This window comes from Pristiophorus japonicus, chromosome 1 (genome assembly GCF_044704955.1).
Source record: "Pristiophorus japonicus isolate sPriJap1 chromosome 1, sPriJap1.hap1, whole genome shotgun sequence".
Taxonomy (NCBI): Eukaryota; Metazoa; Chordata; class Chondrichthyes; family Pristiophoridae; genus Pristiophorus; species Pristiophorus japonicus.
This window is the reverse complement of record NC_091977.1, coordinates 66288075-66308989: the sequence shown is the minus strand read 5'-3', so window position 1 is coordinate 66308989 and position 20915 is coordinate 66288075. Positions and strand designations below refer to the sequence as shown.

At 44.7% G+C, this 20915-nt stretch overlaps 1 protein-coding gene across 1 annotated transcript in view; it reads right to left on the bottom strand.

Moving 5' to 3' along the window:
* pax5 (paired box 5) overlaps positions 1 to 20915 on the bottom strand; it is a 314658-nt gene that overhangs the window by 51273 nt on the left and 242470 nt on the right. The window contains exon 8 of the mRNA XM_070900982.1: positions 1647 to 1748. Within this exon, the coding sequence (XP_070757083.1) occupies positions 1647 to 1748 (102 nt within the window). The remainder of the gene's footprint in view (positions 1 to 1646; positions 1749 to 20915) is intronic.

Sequence of the window (20915 nt, the reverse complement as noted above, 5' to 3'; positions counted from 1 at the left end):
GAAATTCTTACTGAATTCCCTATTTAATTTCTTGGTGACTATCTTATATTGATGGCCTCTAGTTTTGCTCTTCCTCACAACTGGAAACTCTCTGTGTCTGCTCTTTCAAAACCTTTCATAATTTTTAAGACCTCTATTAGGTCACCCCTAGCCTTCTCTTTTCAAGAGAAAGGAGATCCAGCCTGTTCGTAATTTCCTGATATCATCCGGTTAAATCTTTTTTGCACCCTCTCCAATGCCTCTATATTCTTTTTATAATATGGCGACCAGAGCTATACGCAGTACTCCAAGTGTGGTCTAACCAAGATTTGATACAAGTTTAGCATAGCTTCTCTATTTTTCAATTCTATCCATTTTAGCACTTGGTTTGCTTGTTTTATGGCTGAATTAACCCGTGCCGCTACTTTTAGTGATTTGCGTATTTGTACTCCCAGATCCTTTGTTCCTCTATCCCACTCAGATTCTTATTTTCTAAGTAATATGTGACCTCCTTGTATTTCTTTCCAAATGTAATACCTCACACTTGTCTGTGTTAAAGTTCATTTGCCAATTATATGATCATTCTGCAAGAGAGAAAGAAAGAGACAGAGAGAGACACACATACAGGGAAATATGAGAAGAGAGAGAGAGAGAGTCTGCTGGACTATCTTCGTAAAGCTACTTGTGTAGCTTGCATCTGAAATTCTGCAAATCAAATTAAATGGAGCAGTTACAATAAGAGCAAGGAAACCTCATTTTCTGTCTGTTGGAACGAGTCTGTTTCTCCACCGATCTCAGCCACTGATCTCTCATCTCTGCCAATTTACAACCTCCCCAGTGTGGAAAGATGAAGCAACACTGAACAGTGGAGGCTTCACTCACTGAGCAGACACTTTCAGCAATAAAGTTTACGTGAATCTTATTTACTGTTATCCACGGTTATGGTTTTGACAGTTAGCTTAGTACGAATGAATTAAACAACGCAGGAATCTTTCATTAGGATTTTATGAAATAAAATGTATGCTTTCTGAGGAAGCAAACCAACATAACATGCACATCTTTTTGATCTCTTCCAGTTCTAAACCACTACTGTCAGTGTTATCAAATGGCAAACATTGAACTTAAAACTTGGCACTTGGCTGCAGCCGCCGGCTTTGCAGTCTGTCAGTAAACTGCAGTGTTTGGCTTATTATTGTTCATGTAATACTGAGTCATATCATTAATAAATAGCGCTGGAAACTAATTTGTTAAGGGTCATTTAAAAATAAAATGCATGTTTTCATTAAAAACAAATTACCGGTCTTCTTAAAGGACAGCTGGGCTTCTGAGTCCTGTTTAATGACTAGATTTTCTACCCACATCACTATCTTGAACACCAAACCCTTTTCTGTCACAGTATGTTGAACGTCCCAGGAGATTAGTAAATCTGACAGTTAAGTGAAAGAAGAAATATTAGAGATGTATCTAAGTGTTTTATCCCTGTGGAGAAGTGTCTAACTGTATAGAGGTTAATGAGACCAGTGTCTTAGCTCCTTCTTCCACTGCTTTTTTCAGCCAGTGACTGTAACAGAGATCCTTCTCTCCAGTGAAACACACAGAAACTGAAACATTTCAGAGAGTTCCATTAAACCCAGCGCTCTGCTCCAAACACTGGATCTCACACTCACCGGGCACCATTCCTGTCAGTGTTGGGGGTGGGTAACTGCCCTGTGCAGCGGGGGGCACATGCGGAGGGTAGCCAGGAAGAGTCGTGCCGGCCAAATCGCGACCTGAAAAACAAGACAAAATGTAAGAGGCTGAGACAAGGTCTTACATACGTATCTGACATTATACCTGCGTCTCCTGCTGTAATCAGGTTGGCCACACCAGCAACACTGTGAAAGCTGCCTCTAATGACAATCTCTGGGACTGACGTCAGGTGGTCTCTCCAGGCAGGTGGTCTCTTATTTCAGGATCACCCGTGATTCATTGACTTATCATTGAGACTGACACTAGGTACTCACTGTAGAGAGGTGAAATATCAGGCAAGCTCTACTGATGTGTTGCCATGATGAGGGGGTTATAGTGAGACTGCAGACTGAGGGGACACAGTGAGACTATAGACAGAGTGAGTACCGTTAGACTACAGACAGAGTGCGTACAGTGAGAATATAGGTAGAGGGGATATAGGTAAACTATAGACAGAGGGGATACAGTGAGACTATAGACAGAGGGGAGATAGTTAGGCACGCCTGTTGTTATAAAGGGGTACTCACCGGAGACGCCAGTTGTTACTAAGGGGTGCACACTTGAGATGCCTGTTGTTATGATGGGGTACACAACTGAGATATCTGTTGTTATGAAGGGGTACACACCTGACATGCCTGTTGTGGTGAAAGGGTACACACCTGAGACGCCTGTTGTTTTCAAGGGGTACACACCCAAAAAGTCTGTTGTTTTCAAGGGGTACACACCCGAAATGTCTGTTGTTTTCAAGGGGTATACACCAGAGACACCTGTTGGTATCAAGGGGTACACACTCAAAACGCCTGTTGTTATGAAGGATACACACCCGAGACGCCTGTTGTTATGAAGGGTACACACACTCAAAATGCCTGTTGTTATGAAGGGTACACACACTCAAAATGCCTGTTGTTAACAAGGAATGCACACCCATACAAAAGCAAAATACTGCAGATGCTGGAATCTGAAATAAAAACAGAAAATGCTGGAAATCTCAGCAGGTCAGGCAGCATCTGTGGAGAGAGAAACAGAGTTAACGTTTTAGGTTGATGACCCTTCGTCTGAATGTCCGAAATGCACAGATTCTTAAGGAGCTCGAGTTCAACAATTTCAGACCATAACCACTGCCCATATTTTGCTCCCTCTCCTTTTTTTAAAACCACCCCCAATCTCATGTAATTATTTTTGTCTCTGTTTCCCATGTCAGCTGGTAATTATCCTGCCATTCACACCCTATCTCAAATAATCTTTTTCTAACTTCTGCCATTACCATCTCAAGTCGGCCCATCATCCCTTTTGTCTCTCAAATCTCTCTCCTGTCTTCCACCCTATCACAGACCTTCCCTTTTGTTCTTAACATAAGAACAGTTAACATAGGAGCAGGAGCAGGAGTAGACCACCTGGCCCTTCGAGCCTGCTCCGCCAATTAATAAGATCATGGCTGATCTGATCATGGACTCAGCTCCACTTCCCTGCCCGCTCCCCATGATGCTTTATTCCCTTACCGCTCAAAAATCTGTCTATCTCCGCCTTAAATATATTCAATGACTCAGCCTCCACAGCTTTCTGGGGCAGAGAATTCCATAGATTTACAACCCTCTGAGAGAAGAAATCCCTCCTCATCTCAGTTTTAAATGGGCGGCCCCTTATTCTGAGACTATGTCCCCTAGTTTTAGTTTCCCCTATGTGGAAATATCCTCTCTGCATCCACCTTGTCGAGCCCCCTCATTATCTTATATGTTTCGATAAGATCACCTCTCATTCTTCTGAACTCCAATGAGTATAGGCCCAACCTATTCAACCTATTTTCATAAGTCAACTCCCTCATCTCCGGAATCAAGCTAGTGAACCTTCTCTGAACAGCCTCCAATGCAAACATATCCTTCCTTAAATACGAAGACCAAAACTGTACGCAGTACTCTAGGTGTGGCCTCACCAATTCCGTGTACAGTTGTAGCAGGACTTCTCTGCTTTATACTCTATCCCCCTTGCAATAAAGGCCAACATTCCATTTGCTTTCCTGATTACTTGCTGTACCTGCATACTAACTTTTTTGTGTTTCATGCACAAGGATCCCCAGGTCCATCTGTACTGCAGCATTTTGCAATTTTTCTCCATTTAAATTATAATTTGCTTTTCTATTTTTTCTACCAAAGTGAATAACCTCACATATTCCCACATTATACTCCATTTGCTAATTTTTTGCCCACTCACTTAGCTTGTCTATATCCCTTTGCAGATTTTTTGTGTCCTCCTCACAATCTGCTTTCCCACCCATCTTTGTATCATCTTTCCTCCCCTCCCCCTTTCAGTCCTCCTTAAGAATCTGTTCATTTCGAACATTCGCCAGTTCTGATGAAGGCTCATCGACCTGAAACGTTAACTGTTTCTCTCTCCACAGATGCTGCATGACCTGCTGAGATTTCCAGCATTTTCTATTTTAATGCATACCCGTGTTGCCTGTTATTATGCAGGGATTATGCAAGATGTTGTTATCAAGGGATACATACTCGAGATACCGGTTATAAAGGGATATACACTAGATATGCCTGCTGTTATGAAGGGGTGCTCATCGAGATGTCATAAACTGCCTTTTCTCTACAGATTATGCCTGTTTCCAGCATTTACCATTTTTTCCCTTTTTATTTCACAAAAGCTTGAGGCACACTGGAGTTCTGGGCACGATAGCAGAGCTGGCACGAGCTGGTATGGCTTTACATGAACTTGGGTTTCTAGCTTCGCTGGTACTTGGCCTGTGCTGGTGTCTCACTGCTGTGCTTGGCATTGACTAGTCTCACCAGATACCAGCCTACATTACCAGTATCTGCAGGACACAGTACAATGAACAATCCACTTGCCAAGTTAATAGGATGGCAAGTGAAGCAATTACTAATGTGATGACTAGTAATGATTGCCTGGGCTGCTGGAAGCTTTGCCGAGGTTTATTGATGATGTGCTAGCTGGGACAATATGTGCATAATGACTAAATTGTTAATGTACTATCAGCATATTACCTTACTTTGTCCTTTGTCGAGCCATCGGAAGGATACAAATTCTCAATCTACTGTCACAAAAGCTAATAAATATTGGGTCCAATTATTAATAGGTTTAGTAAAGCAGATCTTTTGCTGCATATTAACGTGCGATTGATGCTTGGACTAAAACTCTTTTTATCCCACTCTTTGAATTAAATAGTTCACATTACTGGCAAAAAAAAACCTGCCGATTTGAGCCCCACCATTTGGTTTTCTGTAAAAAAAAAGGATTCTGCAGCAATAATGTCACAATTGCCCTTAAAAAAAGTAACACTTTAGTAGAATTAAACCATTCAGACATAACTGAGTGGTGTAAAGGCAGATTCCGTTCAAATATCCGATTAGAATCACTTTGAGTTTGATCACTGGTTTTATTTGCCCATTGTTACATCATGAAAGGAGGACAGAACATTTGCCCTGTTCTGTCTTTGTAGAAAACTGCAAGCACTGATTCCTATGACCCGAGCATTCAATTTTGCCCTCTTTTGGCAGCTTAATCGAGGATTCTCCGCAAAGCCCTCAGAGAGTTTAGTATAGCAGAGATTCACAGGAGACAGTTTAGGAGTGGCACAGACAAATTGGAACAGACACGGACACAAGGAAATATGCTTCTGCAGACTCAAATTTCAAATGCCATTTACTGATTCCGCCCGATTAATTCATTGGGCTAAAAGCAAGCAAAGGAGTATCTGGGGAAAGGATAGCTCTGCACATCTACAGAAGTCTGCAGATAGCTCTTCTACACTGTGAACATATCTGCTTGCAGGCCAAAGGGACAGTGGTGTAGTACAGGGATAGACAGACACGGACATACACATAGAAAAAGATTTACAACAATTGTTCTCAGTCCTCACATTTAGCAATGCCCTCAGCAAATGATCAACAAATGACTAACTTTTTACTCAGGTCGACAGTTAAAGCCCCATAATATCTAAGCAGAAAGGGGAACAACGGGGATTATATCGCATTGACAGCACTGATGATAAATGCCTCTCCTGGGTATGTTAATGGCTGTTGAGGGAAAATACACCAGCAACGTGTTCGATCGACATTTTCTCTCCTCTCTCATGTAGAAATTAACATCTGCTGATCCATATTGGTTTCTACCAAAGTTGAACATCTTGCTTATCTCGGATGGTTCAGCAAGTAAATGGATTGTGTTTTGTGGTACGAAGCTGTATAAATCCCAGCATCTATCGCTGGTCCATGGTCAGATGACAGAATTCCACATTCTGGTGCAGCTAACGAGGAACAGATCTCACAGGCAATGCATCTTGGAAAATTGCTAGGATCTAGATCACAACATTTGATAGAGCAAATAAGGAGAAACTGTTTCCACTGGTGGGAGGGTCTGTAACCAGGGGACACAGATTTCAGATAATTGGCAAAAGAACGAGGGAAAGATGAAGCAAATTTTTTGTGTGCATCAAGTTGAGATGATCTGGAATGCACTACCTGAAAGGGTGATGGAAGTAGATTCAGTAACAACTTTCAAAAGGAAATTGGATAAATATTTAAAAAGGAAAAATGTACAGGGCTACAGGAAAAGAGCTGGGGAGTGGGGCTAATTAGGTAACTCTTTCAAAGAGACAGCATAGACACGATGGGCCGAATGGCCTCCTTCTATGCTGTAAGATTCTATGACGTTCCAGTCATTCATTTTAATGGACCGAAAATCACTGACTATGAGCCAGAAAATTTCCAGAATGCACTCCCCCCCCATGAGAGTTGCCCCTCACGAGGAACACCAGATAATTGAATCACCCTTATACCCTCAGCATTACTGGTTTCTGAAGGGCCAAAAAAAATCAGACATCGTTCCTATTTCTGATCACCATCAAGTGAGTTCTTCTGGAAAATGCAGGTGAAGATAAGCTCAGCTGTGGTGCCCCTCGTAGTTAAATAGCTTGCAGACACTCACTGTCTGGATTTTCACAAGAGCGAGGTACCATAGAGCTACTGTCAGCCACGGAACTGAATCCTACTCTCAGTCATCACCTTTAAAGAAGGAAGGAAGATAAATACTTGCACTGAATGGAGCTGCTTAAGTTGTCAGTCAGCAGAAGTACAACTGGTTAACATTTTGCCCAGCTTCCCAGCCTGGTACCAAATTATTATTTCAATACTAATTTGAATAAAGAGCAATGGAAGTCTCTCAGAATCCATATTAATGGGTGCACTGGGCCACTCATCCAAGGGGAACGGAATGGCGATCACCTCTTCGCTGGGTAGCTCTCTTTAGGCCGGCACAGACACGATGGGCTGATTGGCCTACTTTGGTGTCGTAATTTTTCTATGATTCGATGATTCTAGCCGGGCCTCTGCCTAGGGACTGTGAGTCAGGCTAACGGCCTGTCCACATAAAAGGGCCTTTGTTCTAGAAACAACCTAGAGCACAATCTGCTGGATGTAAAAGCAGTGGGAGAAACGAGTCAGCTCGTGTCTGCAAGCAGGGAAGAAAAAGAAAGTCTGAAAAATCTAGTTTCATAGAAGATGGCATCAATAAAGTCTTCAGCAGGACTCTCCATCAGTGTGTGGAAGCTGAGTCGCTCAGCAGCTCTGCTGCTGCTTCTACATTTTGTGTTCATGTTGAGTTCCTCCACACATTATCTCATTAGTGTTGGATAAAACAGTATTAACATACATTCAACTGGACTGCTTTCGATGGCTAGATTACTCTTTCTGACAAGAGGTCTGCATTTTATCTGCACAGGATGGCACTACAGGTACTAAATGAAATCAGTAGTGAGAATGGTGCTGACCCAAGGACTGAGAGGGCAAAGCTAATAACTCTCTACATTAAATGTTGATAGGGTAGACACAATTATCGATCACGTAACTGGTTGCCTGAAATTACCTGCTGAAGATGGGGGGAAGTTAACATTAACTAGGAACAATACAGCGGTGATGTTATGACCCAGACAGGAGGTGTATAATAATGAGTATTCCAGCAGATTACTGTCATTGCATAGAAATAGTACAACAAATGAAAGGAAGGCATTTAGTATTAATCAATCATACCCAGCTCAGTGAATGAGAGCCGAGGAAAGGCTTTCTTAAGACAATAAGGCCGTACAGTTAATAATAAATATAATGATGATGCTTTGTGGTAAACTATATAATGATAAATCAGCCCAATGTATTCAACCAATTCCATTCCACCTGACTCATTCGCTTTTTTCACCCTGCCATGTTTGATGTTACTGGCCTTACACCAATGCCGTGTGTTATCTTAGAATTCTGTGAACTCACTCACCTTTGGAATTTTTCCCATTCCAGGACACAACTAAGTAGAGGGTCCATGGTCATTATTCAAGGAAGATCATTTAACACTGGCCTCCTATATCCCCAACTGCTCAACTTTTCCTCCAACTTTCTCCCCAAACCCATTTCTCCTAAGCATGCTGATTCATGAGCCAGACCAGCTTTCCAGGACTTTCTCAAGTGACCATTCTACATGTGTGAACCGAGATAGTGAATGTTGGTATGGACATTCAACCGTGGATGTATCACATGCCTGAACTTATCCAAGCCCAGTACACACATCCACTTCCAACTGGATAGCGATCAGGATTAGGAGCTCTTGCAGATTTTTCCTTTCCTTAGTCTGAGGAACTGAATTCCACTGTGGTCCCTTCATATTGAATCTGTATCCACCACCCTATCAGGCAGTGCATTCCAAATCTTAACCACTCGTTGCATAAAAAAGCTTTTTCTCATGTTGCCTCTGATTCTTTTGCCAAACACCCCAAATCTGTGCCCTCTCGTTATTGACCTTCAGCCATTGGAAACAGCTTCTCTTTATTTACTCTATCTAAACACTTCACAATTCTAAACACCTCTATCAAATCCTTTTAGCCTTCTCTGCTCTAAAGAAAATGACCCCAGCTTCTCCAGTCTATTCATGTAATGCCTCATGGTAATTCTGACTGAACCTAGCAATTTTGTGCCAGTTGGAACCAAATTGATGTTGTATTTAGGGCTCCACATCCACCTGGAACTGGATTAAGACAATCCAAACCCATTCATGCAAGATCCTTATAGCTAATAGCAAGAGGAAGATCCTAGTTTAAACTGAATTCAGATTCAGCTCCCACTGCCAGGGGTAAAAACACAATTTGCTAACTCACTGCTCCGCTCAGTTCTTGCTATGTTAACTTCTATTATTGTTTTTGTACGCAGCTCATTCAAATTGTGAAGGTTCAAGAGCATCCTTGTTACGATCACATTGTGCTCGAGCAGTTCTATACAAATGTCAGTCCAGTGTAAGTAAGAGGCGAGAGTGATTGCCCTTGACATCAAGGCAGCATTTGACCGAGTGTGGCATCAAGGAGCCCTAGTAAAATTGAAGTCAACTGGAATAAGTCTTCACTAGCTAGAGACATACCTAGCACAAAGGAAGGTGGTTATGGTTGTTGGAGGCTGATCATCCCAGCCTCAGGACATCACTGCAGGAGTTCCTCAGGGCAGTGTCCTACGCCCAACCATCTTCAGCTGCTTCAACAATGACCTTCCTCCATCATAAGGTCAGAAGTGGGGACTGCAGTTTTCAGTGCCATTCGCAACTCCTCAGAAAATGAAGCAGTCCATACCCGTATGTAGCAAGACCTGGACAACTTTCAGGCTTAGGCTGATAAGTGGCAAGTAACATTCGTGCCACACAAGTGCCAGGCAATTACCATTTCCAACAAAAAAAGTCTAACCACCATCTCCCTTTGACATTCCACAGCATTACCATCATCGAATCCCCCAACATCAACATCCTGGGGTTCACCATTGATCAGAAACTTAACTGGACAAGCCATAAATACTGTGGCTATAAGAGCAGGACATAGGCTGGGTATTCTGCGGCGAGTGTCTCACCTCCTGACTCCCCACAGCCTTTCCACCATCAACAAGGCACAAATCAGGAGTGTGATGGAATACTCTCCACTTGCCTGGAAGAGTGCAGCTCCAACAACACTCAGAAGCTCAACACCATCCAGGACAAAGCAGTCCGCTTGATTGGCACCCCATCCACCAGCTTAAACATTCACTCCCTCCACCACCAGCGCACCGTGGATGCAGTGTGTACCGTCAACAAGATGCATTGCAGCAATCGCTAAGGCTGCTTCAACAGCACCTCCCAACCCGCGACCTCTACCACCTAAAAGGACAAGGGCAGCAGGCTCATGGAAACCCCACCACCTTCAATTCCTCCAACACTATTCTGACTTGGAACTATATCGCCTTTCTTTCATCACCACTGGGTCAAAATCCTGGAACTCCCCACCTAACAGCACTGTGGAAGTACCGTCACCATACGGACTGCGGGAGTTAAATAAGGCAACTCACCACCACCTTCTCTAGGGCAATTAGGGATGGACAATAAATGCCGGCCTTGCCGGTGATGCCCACATCCTGCGAATAAATAAAATAAAAAAGTAAATAAATAACTGACGAGAGCAATTCTCGTTAAAGGTGGCTTTTTTCCAGCTGGCCCAATTAGCTGTGGGCCCTAGGGTAAATTTACTGAACGCACACTGCTGCAGGAAGCTGTGCTCGAAGGGACCATGGGTTGGAGATAAGGCTGTAACACTGTCGATCCACAGGAGTGCTCATTCACTGCAAGTTGTAAGGTGAATTATTAATACATTTAATGAAGATCAGTTATTCCTTAAAAGTTCTTTCTCAAAATTCTTACCTAGTGATTGAAACAAGGGGGGAAACTCAAAAAACAGGTGTGTTGGGGTCAGGTGCAATATTAAAGTATTAAAAATCTGAATCACATCCCCAACCCTCCCACTTCCGATTTTAACAGAGTCGGGGTAGGGGGCGGGCAGTGAGCCCGCTTGAAGGAGGCAGGTTGGCACTTTCAATATTATAACAAGGCTGCGTACCTCATGTTAAAGCTCCATTTTAAATTTAATTGTGGGTGGCCCAGGCCAAGGGGATCCCTGTAGCTAAAGTAAGGTGAGGACTTCTGGATCCAGGAGGTAAGTGCCTTTCCACTGATCTGCTGAATCCAGTTTTCTTGCCTCACCAACCTCCCATGGTCAGACACCCCCCTCCCACAACGACCTACCCCCTCACCATGGCTTCTAATCCCTCCCCCTCCGCCTGGCCTCCGATCTCCTCCGCCCGGCCTCCGATCTCCAAATCCCCACCCTGATCTCCGACCCCACCGTTCCAACCTTGCAACCACAACCCCCTCCCCTCCCCCCCCACGAACATCCTTAACAACCAACCCCTCCGACGGTCCTGGCCCCCGACCCCCTCTAATGATCCCAGCCTTCCGACGCTCTGCTCCCCAGCAGTCAGCCAGCCTCTCAATTTGGCAGGAGAGAGATAAAAAAATGATTTAAATCGAATTTCACAGCAGGGCCTGAGGGGAATCCATTCTCCGGGGTTTCCTATCAGCATTCCAGCATGCCCCCCGCGCCCCCGTCACCCCACTCCCTACCTGCCTCCAATAAAAATTCTAGCCAAGATGTATAATTCAGAGCTTTTGATATTAATAGGGATATATTAACTCACAATCACGCCTCCTGTTAACTGAAATTCTTGAACTTTAGTCCAATATCTGGGAAATTGTTTTTCTGTTATGATTGGCTTAAGTCCAAACTCCAAAATTGTAGATTCCTCCTTCAACCAAGAACAGATTATCTCTTTTGCTGTTTTTGAGACCTTACTGTGCACAGATCGGCTGCTGCATTTCTTTATGAAAATAGTCTCAGAATTTTCCGTCCGTGACGAAACAAATGCATTCGCCACTGGCCCCGCAGTAAGCTTCGCACAAAGATCTTTGTGTTGACAAGTTTGGGTTTTCTGACGCGTAGTTCAAATCAACGGAGTATAGTGGGGATCCCCTAGTGCGAGCAGCTATGATGTCAACAAGCTGTCTAAGCAGCCAATCAAAATGAGGAATTCTCTCAGACAGCGAACAAGGAAATGAGTTAGCTCTTAAAATTAAAATAGAGAGCAAAACAAAGATTAGGGCTCTCACATGGGGAAAAGGCAAACCTGAATTACAGATGAAAAAGCTTTTTTTAAAAATTAGGTCTAACTTTTAGTGGGGAATTTCACTATGGTATTACTGTGGAAGAGTCAAAGCCTTTGTCTGATTTGAATGATTGCCGGCTCTGTGGCGGGGAGCGGGCAGGCACAGCGCAGTCTGTGGAAGAGCAATGAATGACAGATCGCAACTTCAGGATGTCCCCATGCCCACGAGCCAAATCCCAAAGTTGTGGTCAGTTTCAACGCAGAATGACGGCAAACGCTGCCAGCTCACCATCATCCGGACCGCAAATTCCAGGCCAATGTTCTTGGGATGTGGACAATGCTGACAAGGCAGCATTGATTGCCCATCCCTTAGGGCATTAAGACTCAACCACATAGCCTGGGACTGGAGTCACATGTAGGAGTGACAGGTGCCTACCTGAAGGTGAAGAACATCAGTAAATCAGTTGTTTTTTTAATGATAATTCAAGAGCCTTAACAGTCATTTTCTGGTGCTCGTCCACACATATCCAGACTTTTTAGATTCAGTTTCACAACTTGCCATGGTGGGATTCCATGCATTTACAAATGTAATTCATTGGCTATAAGATGTGGGATATTCAGGAGACATTAAAAATTCTTGCTTTCTTCCATATCACTCTCTGTGTATAAATAGATAGGAGTATTACAAAGATGAATTTATTTTTCAGTTGGCATGGGAATTATTTCAAAATCAGCAATGAACAAAATCAATCTGGAGATTTCCACTTTCAAATAGACCTCATAACAACAACTTGCATTTATATAGCATCTTTGACATAGTAAAATATTCCAAGACACTTCACCTTATTGGCACCTCCAACAGTTTAGCACTCCCTCAGTACTACACTGAAGTGGCAGCCTAGACAAATCAGTACAGTACTGAGGGAGCGCTGCATTGTTGGAGGTGCTGTCTTTCGGATGAAACGAGGTGTTAAACCGAGACCATATCTGCTCTCTCGGGTAGACATAAAAGATCTCATGGTGCTATTCAAAGATGAGCAGGGAGTTCTACCCGGTATCCCTCAAACAATATCAATAAAACAGATTATCTTGTCATTTACCTTGTTTCTGTTTATGAGACTCTTGGTAGTCTGTCGTATCCAACAAAGACGTTGTTGTGCTAATCATCAATGGCATGTGTCTTCAAGTGGCTGTATAGGCCAATTCTGGATGCACATAGTCTCTTGCACGTCGGACAAGGGAAGTTCGATGTGCCTGATGCTGACAGTACTGCCACCTGATGTCGTCTAACTCTAGTGTCCCGCAGGCATTGACATCGGCTTTCTTCGAAGGTCTGGCAGGCAGTCCTCGTGAGGGTTCGCCACTGGATTTTATTAGCTGCTGGATTCTCGAGGTCCTTTGGTCGGATGCCACAGTACTGGAGGTTAGCCTTGATGCAAATCTTTGTCGCGCTTGTGGGGGCGCCCCTGGTGTCTTCGACCTTCACAGAGCTCGCCGTGAAGAAGCTGATGAGGGATCCTTGACTCATCCATGCGGATGACATGTCCAGCCCACCGGAACTGGGCTCGCATGATCATCACCTCGATGCTAGTTGATTGTGCTCTCTCCAGAACCTCAAAGTTTGACACCCGGTCTTGCCAGCGTATGTGGTGTATAGATCTGAGACTGCGCATGTGGAAAGCTTCCAACTTTGTGATGTGACGCCTGTAGGGTGTCCAGGTCTCACATCCATAAAGGAGAGATGAGAGAACGACTGCTCTATACACCAATAGTTTAGTTGACAGTCGGATGTGGTGGTGACTCAACACCTTGGTGCGCAAACGACCAAGTGCCTGGCTGGCTTTACAGATCCTTGCATCAATCTCCTTGTCCAAGGACCCATCACTTGATATGGTGCTGCCAAGGTACTTGTGCATAAATGGCTGCTGCATTTCCCTACATTACAGCAGTGACTACAGTTCAAAAATACCACATTGGCTGTCTGACGTGCTTTTTAATTTCACTCCTAAGTGGCCTAGCTCTAACTTTATTATGCCCCCTTGTTCTGGCTTCCCCCACCAGAGGAACTAGCTTCTCTGTATCTACCCTACCCAATGCCTTCATCATTTTAAAGACCTCAATCAGATTACCTCACAACATTCTAAACTCAAGGGAATACAAGCCAATTGTATCCAAGCTGTTCTCATAATTTAACCTTTTAAGCCCTCGGATCATTCTGGTGAATCTGTGCTGTTCCCCTCCTGAGATAATTATAGTAAAATAATCACATTGTATATGAACAGTTTGGACGTGTAACCCATGCGATAAATTCTAAGGACGTAAAATTGCGTACCGCCCCCCCCCCCCAAGCTGCAAGGCGGGAGTTCCTGCGGCAGGCATGGAAGTCCCGCCCCACGACCTATATTCGGGTTAGCGCCGGCAAGAGCAAGTGGAGCACAAAATATGGCGCTCCACATGCGCTGTGGGGTGCGAGCAGGGTGGAAGGACTCCACGAGGGGTGCAGTGCTACGCGGTAGAACGCATAATGCTGCCATGTAGATAGGAACCTCCCTTTCATTAAAGGGGACTCTGTGGCTGAGAAACGGGGCCATCCCTGTACCACTAGGGAGAGGGGTGCCGTGGCAGCAGCCTGGCACACAAGCACAGTACCGGGCTACAAGATCAGGGCACAGACCCCGCAATTGAGCAGGAAGCTGGCCGTGACCAGTAAGTCGTCCATTTTATTTTTTCAATTTCCGACCTCCCCTTTAATTTTTGCTCCGGTAAGCGCTCCCTGAAGCTATTGCGGTTCTGCACAAAACCCCTGTGGAATTTCGCGGGAGTAGTTAGCAGTGCCACGCCCGGGGGATAAGTCGTTTGCACACCCCCCTCCCGGACGTTAATGAGAGGCGAAAAAGGCCGGAATTCCTTCCCCTATGACTCAGTGCGGTTTTACCCATATTTGGAATATGGGCTGGGTGGTGAATGAATCCAATTAAAATCATTGGATTGGAAATCGTGCAAGACCGGACGTCACTTCTTCACACAAAATCTTAATAAGCGCTCCCATTGATCAAAGTTCTGTCCAGAAAGTAGCCATTTGTAAAATTTACCTCATATTCTGTACTTGTAGCAATTATATCTAAAAATAAATTGAAAGTAAAAGTGAGATTTCCATTTATATCATGCCTTTCACGACCCCAGGACGTCGCAAAGCACTTTACCGCCAATGAAGAATTTTTGAATTGTAGCCACTGTTGTAATATAGGAAACGCGGCAGCCAAAACCCGTTTTAGTGATACTAGTTGAGGGACAAATGTTAGCCTGGATTAAGACTCAGACCGGGTATCTGAACCAACATTCTGCAGACAATGATAAGAACAAAAGAACATGAGAAATAGGAGCTGGAGTAGATCATTTGGCCCTTTGAGCCTGCTCCGCCAATCAACAAGATTCTGCCTGATCTTCTACCCGATAGATAGTTTAACCTGCTGGTGATAATTTACACTCATTGCTGCTGCAACAACTCTTTTTAATCAAACTCAGCAGGGATCAATGCTGCGTCAGCATCTCCGGAGGATTCCGCTCTTGGGTGGAGGAGCGGAGTAATTTGGTCTGAAAGCTGTTACTGGAGTCAGGCAGAGTGGAGAGAAACAGCAAACTAAAGGGAGAGGAGGTTGTGCCCTGGGCCCAAAGCCTGAATGCAGGGGTTGGGTTTCTCATAAGAACATAAGAAATAGGAGCAGGAGTAGGCCATATGGCCCCTCGAGCCTGCTCCGCCATTCAATACGATCATGGCTGATCTGATCATGGACTCAGGTCCACCTCCCTGCCCGCTTCCCATAACTCCTTATTCCCTTATTGTTTAAGAAACTGTCTATTTCTGTCTTAAATTGATTCAATGTCCCAGCTTCCACAGCTCTGAGGCAGTGAGTTCCACAGATCCACAACCCTCAGAGAAGAAATTTCTCCTCATTTCGGTTTTAAATGGACAGCCCCTTATTCTAAGATTATGCCCTCTAGTTCTAGTCTCCCCTATCAGTGGAAACATCCTCTCTGCATCCACCTTGTCAAGCCCCTTCGTAATCTTATACGTTTCGATAAGATCACCTCTCATTCTTCTGAATTCCAATGAGTAGAGGCCCAACCTACTCGACCTTTCCTCATAAGACAACCCCCTTATCTCCGGAATCAACCTTGTGAACCTTCTCTGAACTGCCTCCAAAGCAAGTATATCCTTTCGTAAATATGGAAACCAAAACTGCACACAGTATTGCAGGTGTGGCCTCACCAATACCCTGTACAACTGTAGCAAGACTTCCCTGCTTTTATACCCCATCCTCTTTGCGATAAAGGCCAAGATTTCATTGGCCTTCCTGATCACTTGCTGTACCTGCATACTAACTGTTATATATGTAAACCTGTAAATACCTTGTTTAACCACCAGAGGGCTCATCCCCTGGAGTCCCAAGGGATCCCACAATCCCTTGGGAGCACCTGTACATAAGGAGGCCTCACAGGCTGGAGAGGTACTCTGGAGACCTGAATAAAGGACTACTGTCACACGTTACTTTGAGCTCACAGTATCTGGTCAGATTCTTTAAGCAAGACAAAACAATGGTGACGAGATACAGATAATAAACCCCACTGCAACAATGCAGAGAACCGTGGGCATTCTGGAGAAATTTTCAGAGGGAGATGATTGGGAAACCTTCGTGGAGCGACTTAACCAATATTTCATGGCCAACAAGCTGGAAGGAGAAGCGAACGCTGCCAAACAAAGGGCGACCCTCCTCACCGTTTGCGGGGCACCAATGTATGGCCTCATGAAAAATCTGTTTGCTCCAGCGAAACCCACAGAGAAGTCGTACGAAGATTTGTGCATACTGGAGCATTTAAACTCGAAGGAAAGTGTTATGGCAAGGTACCAGTTCTACAAGTACAAGAGGTCTGCAGGCCAGGAAGTGGCGAGCTACATCGCTGAGCTAAAGCGCCTTGCAGGACATTGCAAATTTGAAGGACACTTAGAGCACATGCTCTGGGACTTCTTTGTACTTGGCATTGGCCATAAGGTAATACTTCACAAACTTTTGACTGTAGAGACCCCAACCTTGAGTAAAGCCATAGCAATAGCCCAGGTGTTCATTGCCACCAGTGACAATACCAAACAAATCTCTCAGCACACGAGTGCTGTTGCAAGTACTGTGAACAAAGTAACGTTGTTTTTGAATCGTAACCTACAGGGCAGGACTCACATGCCTGCAGCTGCACGTCCGCAGATATCTCAGAGTCCACCATCAAGGGTGGTGAATGCTAGGCCATTAACACCTTGTTGGCACTGCGGAGGTGATCATCGCTTCCATTCATGCCACTTCAAAGGATACGTTTTTGCAAGGGATGTGGAACAATGGGACACCTCCAACGTATGTGCTGGCGAGCTGCAAACCCTGCTAATCCTGCAAACCACCATGTTTGTAGAGGAGGACAGATCCACAGGGGATCACAACGAACCAGAGCCTCAGACTGAGTGCACACATTTACCACAAAGTGTCCCCAATAATGCTGAAGGTTGAATTAAATGGACTCCTGGTGTCAATGCTGCTGGACACGGGCGCGAGCAAAAAGGCTTGCAATAAATTGTGGTGCAGCAAGGCCTCAAGGCCAGTCTTGACTCCCATTCGTACTAAACTGAGAATGTACATAAAGGAACTGATCCCCGTAATTGGCAGTGCTACCGTAAAGGTCTCCTACGATGGAGCAGTGCACAAATTACCACTCTGGGTGGTACCGGGCAATGGCCCCACGCTGTTCAGCAGGAGCTGGCTGGGAAAGATACGCTGGAACTAGGACGACATCCGAGCGCTCTCATCTGTCGTCGACACTTCACGTGCCCAGGTCTTAAACAAGTTCCCCTCGCTGTTCGAACCGGGTATCGGGAAGTTCCAAGGAGCAAAAGTGCAGATCCATTTGATTCTGGGGGCGCAACCCATCCATCACAAGGCGAGAGCGGTACCTTACATGATGAGAGGGTGGAAATCGAGCTGGACCAGCTGCAATGAGAGGGCATTATTTCGCCGATCGAATTCAACGAGTGGGCCAGTCTGATTGTTCCAGTCCTCAAGGAAGACGGCAACGTCAGAATCTGTGGTGATTACAAAGTAACTATCATTCATTTCTCCCTGCAAGATCAATACCCACTACCAAAGGCAGACGACCTATTTGCGACGCTGGGGGGAGGAAAATCGTTCATGAAGCTGGACTTGACCTCGGCCTACATGACGTAGGAGCTGGAGGAATCATCGAAGGGCCTCACCTGCATCAACACGCACAAAGGTCTCTTCATTTACAACAGATGCCTGTTTGGGATTCGATCAGCCGCGGCAATATTCCAGAGGAACATGGAAAGCTTGCTGAAGTCGGTCCCTCGCACCGTGGTCTTCCAGGATACATCTTGGTTACAGGTCGGGACACCGTCGAGCACCTGCAGAACCTGGAGGAGGTTCTTAGTCGACTTAATCATGTGGGGCTCAGGCTAAAATGCTTGAAGTGCATTTTCCTGGCACCTGAAGTGGAGTTCCTGGGGAGAAGAATCACGGCAGATGGCATCAGGCCCACCGATTCGAAGACGGAGGCAATCAAGAATGCACCGAGACCACAGAACGTGATGGAGCTGCGGTCATTTCTCGGACTCCTCAACTACTTTGGTAACTTCTTACCGGGTCTTAGCACACTGTTAGGACCACTGCACTCTTTACTGCATAAAGGAGATGAATGGGTATGGGGTAAATGCCAAGAAAATGCCTTTTAGAAAGCTAGGAAATTGTTATGCTCAAACAAATTGCTTGTGTTGTATGATCCATGTAAGCGTTTGGTACTAGCATGTAATGCGTCGTCATACGGTGTCGGGTGTGTATTGCATCATCATCATAGGCAGTCCCTCGGGATCAAGGAAGACTTGCTTCCACTCTTAGCATGAGTTCTTAGGTGGCTGTACAGTCCAATACGAGAACCACAGTTTCTATCATAGGTGGGGCAGATATTCGTTGAGGGAAAGGGTGGGCAGGGAGCCAGGTTTGCCACACACTCCTTCCGCTGCCTACCGTAAAGACTAATCGTTGTGCAGAAAGTAAGATTATTCTTAAAATATAAGTAAGGCAGTCACCAAAGTGGATTAGAATGGAGTACTTGTTATTTAATTTATGTATGGGAAGACAAATGAAGCTGAGTGGAGTAAATGTTTCTGATCACAGTGAGTACTCTGCGTGTTCACATGATGTGAAAAAAGCAGCTCAATAATTCGTATCAAGTATGTTCTTACCAAGTGTTCACTCAAGCTGCCTTAAGAGGGATTGAGGTATTACATACATGGAAGACATGGATTTCTGCTTCAGGTCACTGGGGAGGTAAATATTTTAAACCGTAGGTTTTTGGAATTAATATTGGGTTATATTTTATTCTTTACAGTTGGTGCTGTGGGGTCTTTATTATCTACCAGAATATGTAGACAGAAGCTCTTCTTAAAATCTTATCCAAAGGAAGTTGAGTGTCAGCTTGGCTCAATGCCTAAGTCAGAGGTTATGGGCTCAAGCCCTACTTCACAACTGCAGTATGCTCCAGGTTGGCGCTCCAGTGCAGTACGGAGGGTGTGCTACTTTGTTGGAGGTACCTTCTTTCAGATGAGATGTTAAATATTTTTTTGGTGGTTATAAACTGCCCTATGGCAGTATTTGACGGTGAGAAGGAAGTATGCTGATGTCAGCCAACACCACTAAAAACTATTTAATGGTCATTCTTTCACTTGCTATTTGTGGGACTTTATTACATGCAAATTGGCTGCTGTATTTGCTACTATAAATTCATTGGCTGAAAAGTATTTTGGGACGCTCTGAGATGTAACATATTTAGGATGTAAATATGCCCATTTGCACAAAAATTATATCAAGGATACCTTAACAATATTCTCAATAAAATAAATTTTAAAAAGACTGGGGGGGGGGATATTTCCTTTGCCATTTATTAACCTAAAAGGTAGATCTAAAAATGTAAACCCAGAAATTGTCCAACTTACTGCCACGCGTTATCACTGCAATCCGGGGAACAAATGGCGCCCACTACTCTAACGTCCTTCTCAGGCGTGGGACTCGGCAGCTGCCATTTTGGTGAAACCTTTAGCGTCTCCAATAGCAGTGCTGGCCCTGCTAATATAGAGAGCGTGATTAATGTCACACTCTGTGAACGTAGCACTGAGTTTAGTGCTGGGTCCTAAACTCAGTCTGGAAAGCGAGTGTGCAGCAGACTGATCGAGACACTGTCAGCATTTCTTCGAGGGACGCACACATCTTTCAGGTATGCTTGCATTTAAGCTTTTGGACTGGACTTTTTTAATAGTTTATTGAAGTAGTGGCTTGGTGCAATACATATTAAACATTTTTTTAAGTGTGCAGCTGGATGCTTGCAAGGCCTCGGATGGTAAAGGAAGGCCTCTGAGAAGACAGAAATGCTGGAAACACTCAGCAGGTCAGGCAGCATCCGTGGAGCGAGAAACAGAGTTCACATTTAGGTCGAGATGCTGCCTGCCCTGCTGCCTATTCCCAGATTTCCAGCATCCGCTCGTAGAGGGAAGAGGAAGACGCAGAAGAGGAAGATGCAGAAGGAAGGATGCAACCCAGACAGCCCCATTCTGGTCGAAATATCTGAGATGGAATGATCTGCCTGCAGCACCAGTGATCACATCCCCAATTTCTCTTTCAACATTAGTCCCACAGCTTCCCTTCCATCTGTTATTGACCATCACAGCGTTGTCTTCACCACAATGCTGAAATAAAAACCACCACAAAGCAAACTTTCCAATCTAACTTTATACATCTATCCATCCAATATGACATCAAGCCATCAACTAATCACCCTTATGCATTCCCTTAGTGACTGTCTTGTGTGTGCCTTTGCCTATCCTACTGATGTCATACAGTGCAACCCCAGTGGCTGCAGCATGGCTGGTGGAAGGCTGCTAACTTTCAGTGCGGGACACTGCAAACGTCCTCACAGGTTGACCTTGAGGACCTGGTGTCAAATCGAGTGGTGATGTTTTTTCTTTGTGTTCCCTCTCCTCTCCCTCTTCTTGGTCAATTACTGGCTGAGCAGGCTGAATTTCTTGGGTGTGTGAAATGAGAAAGGCACAAGGGTGGAGTTGTGGTGAGGGGAGGGCAGGAAAGCAAGAGG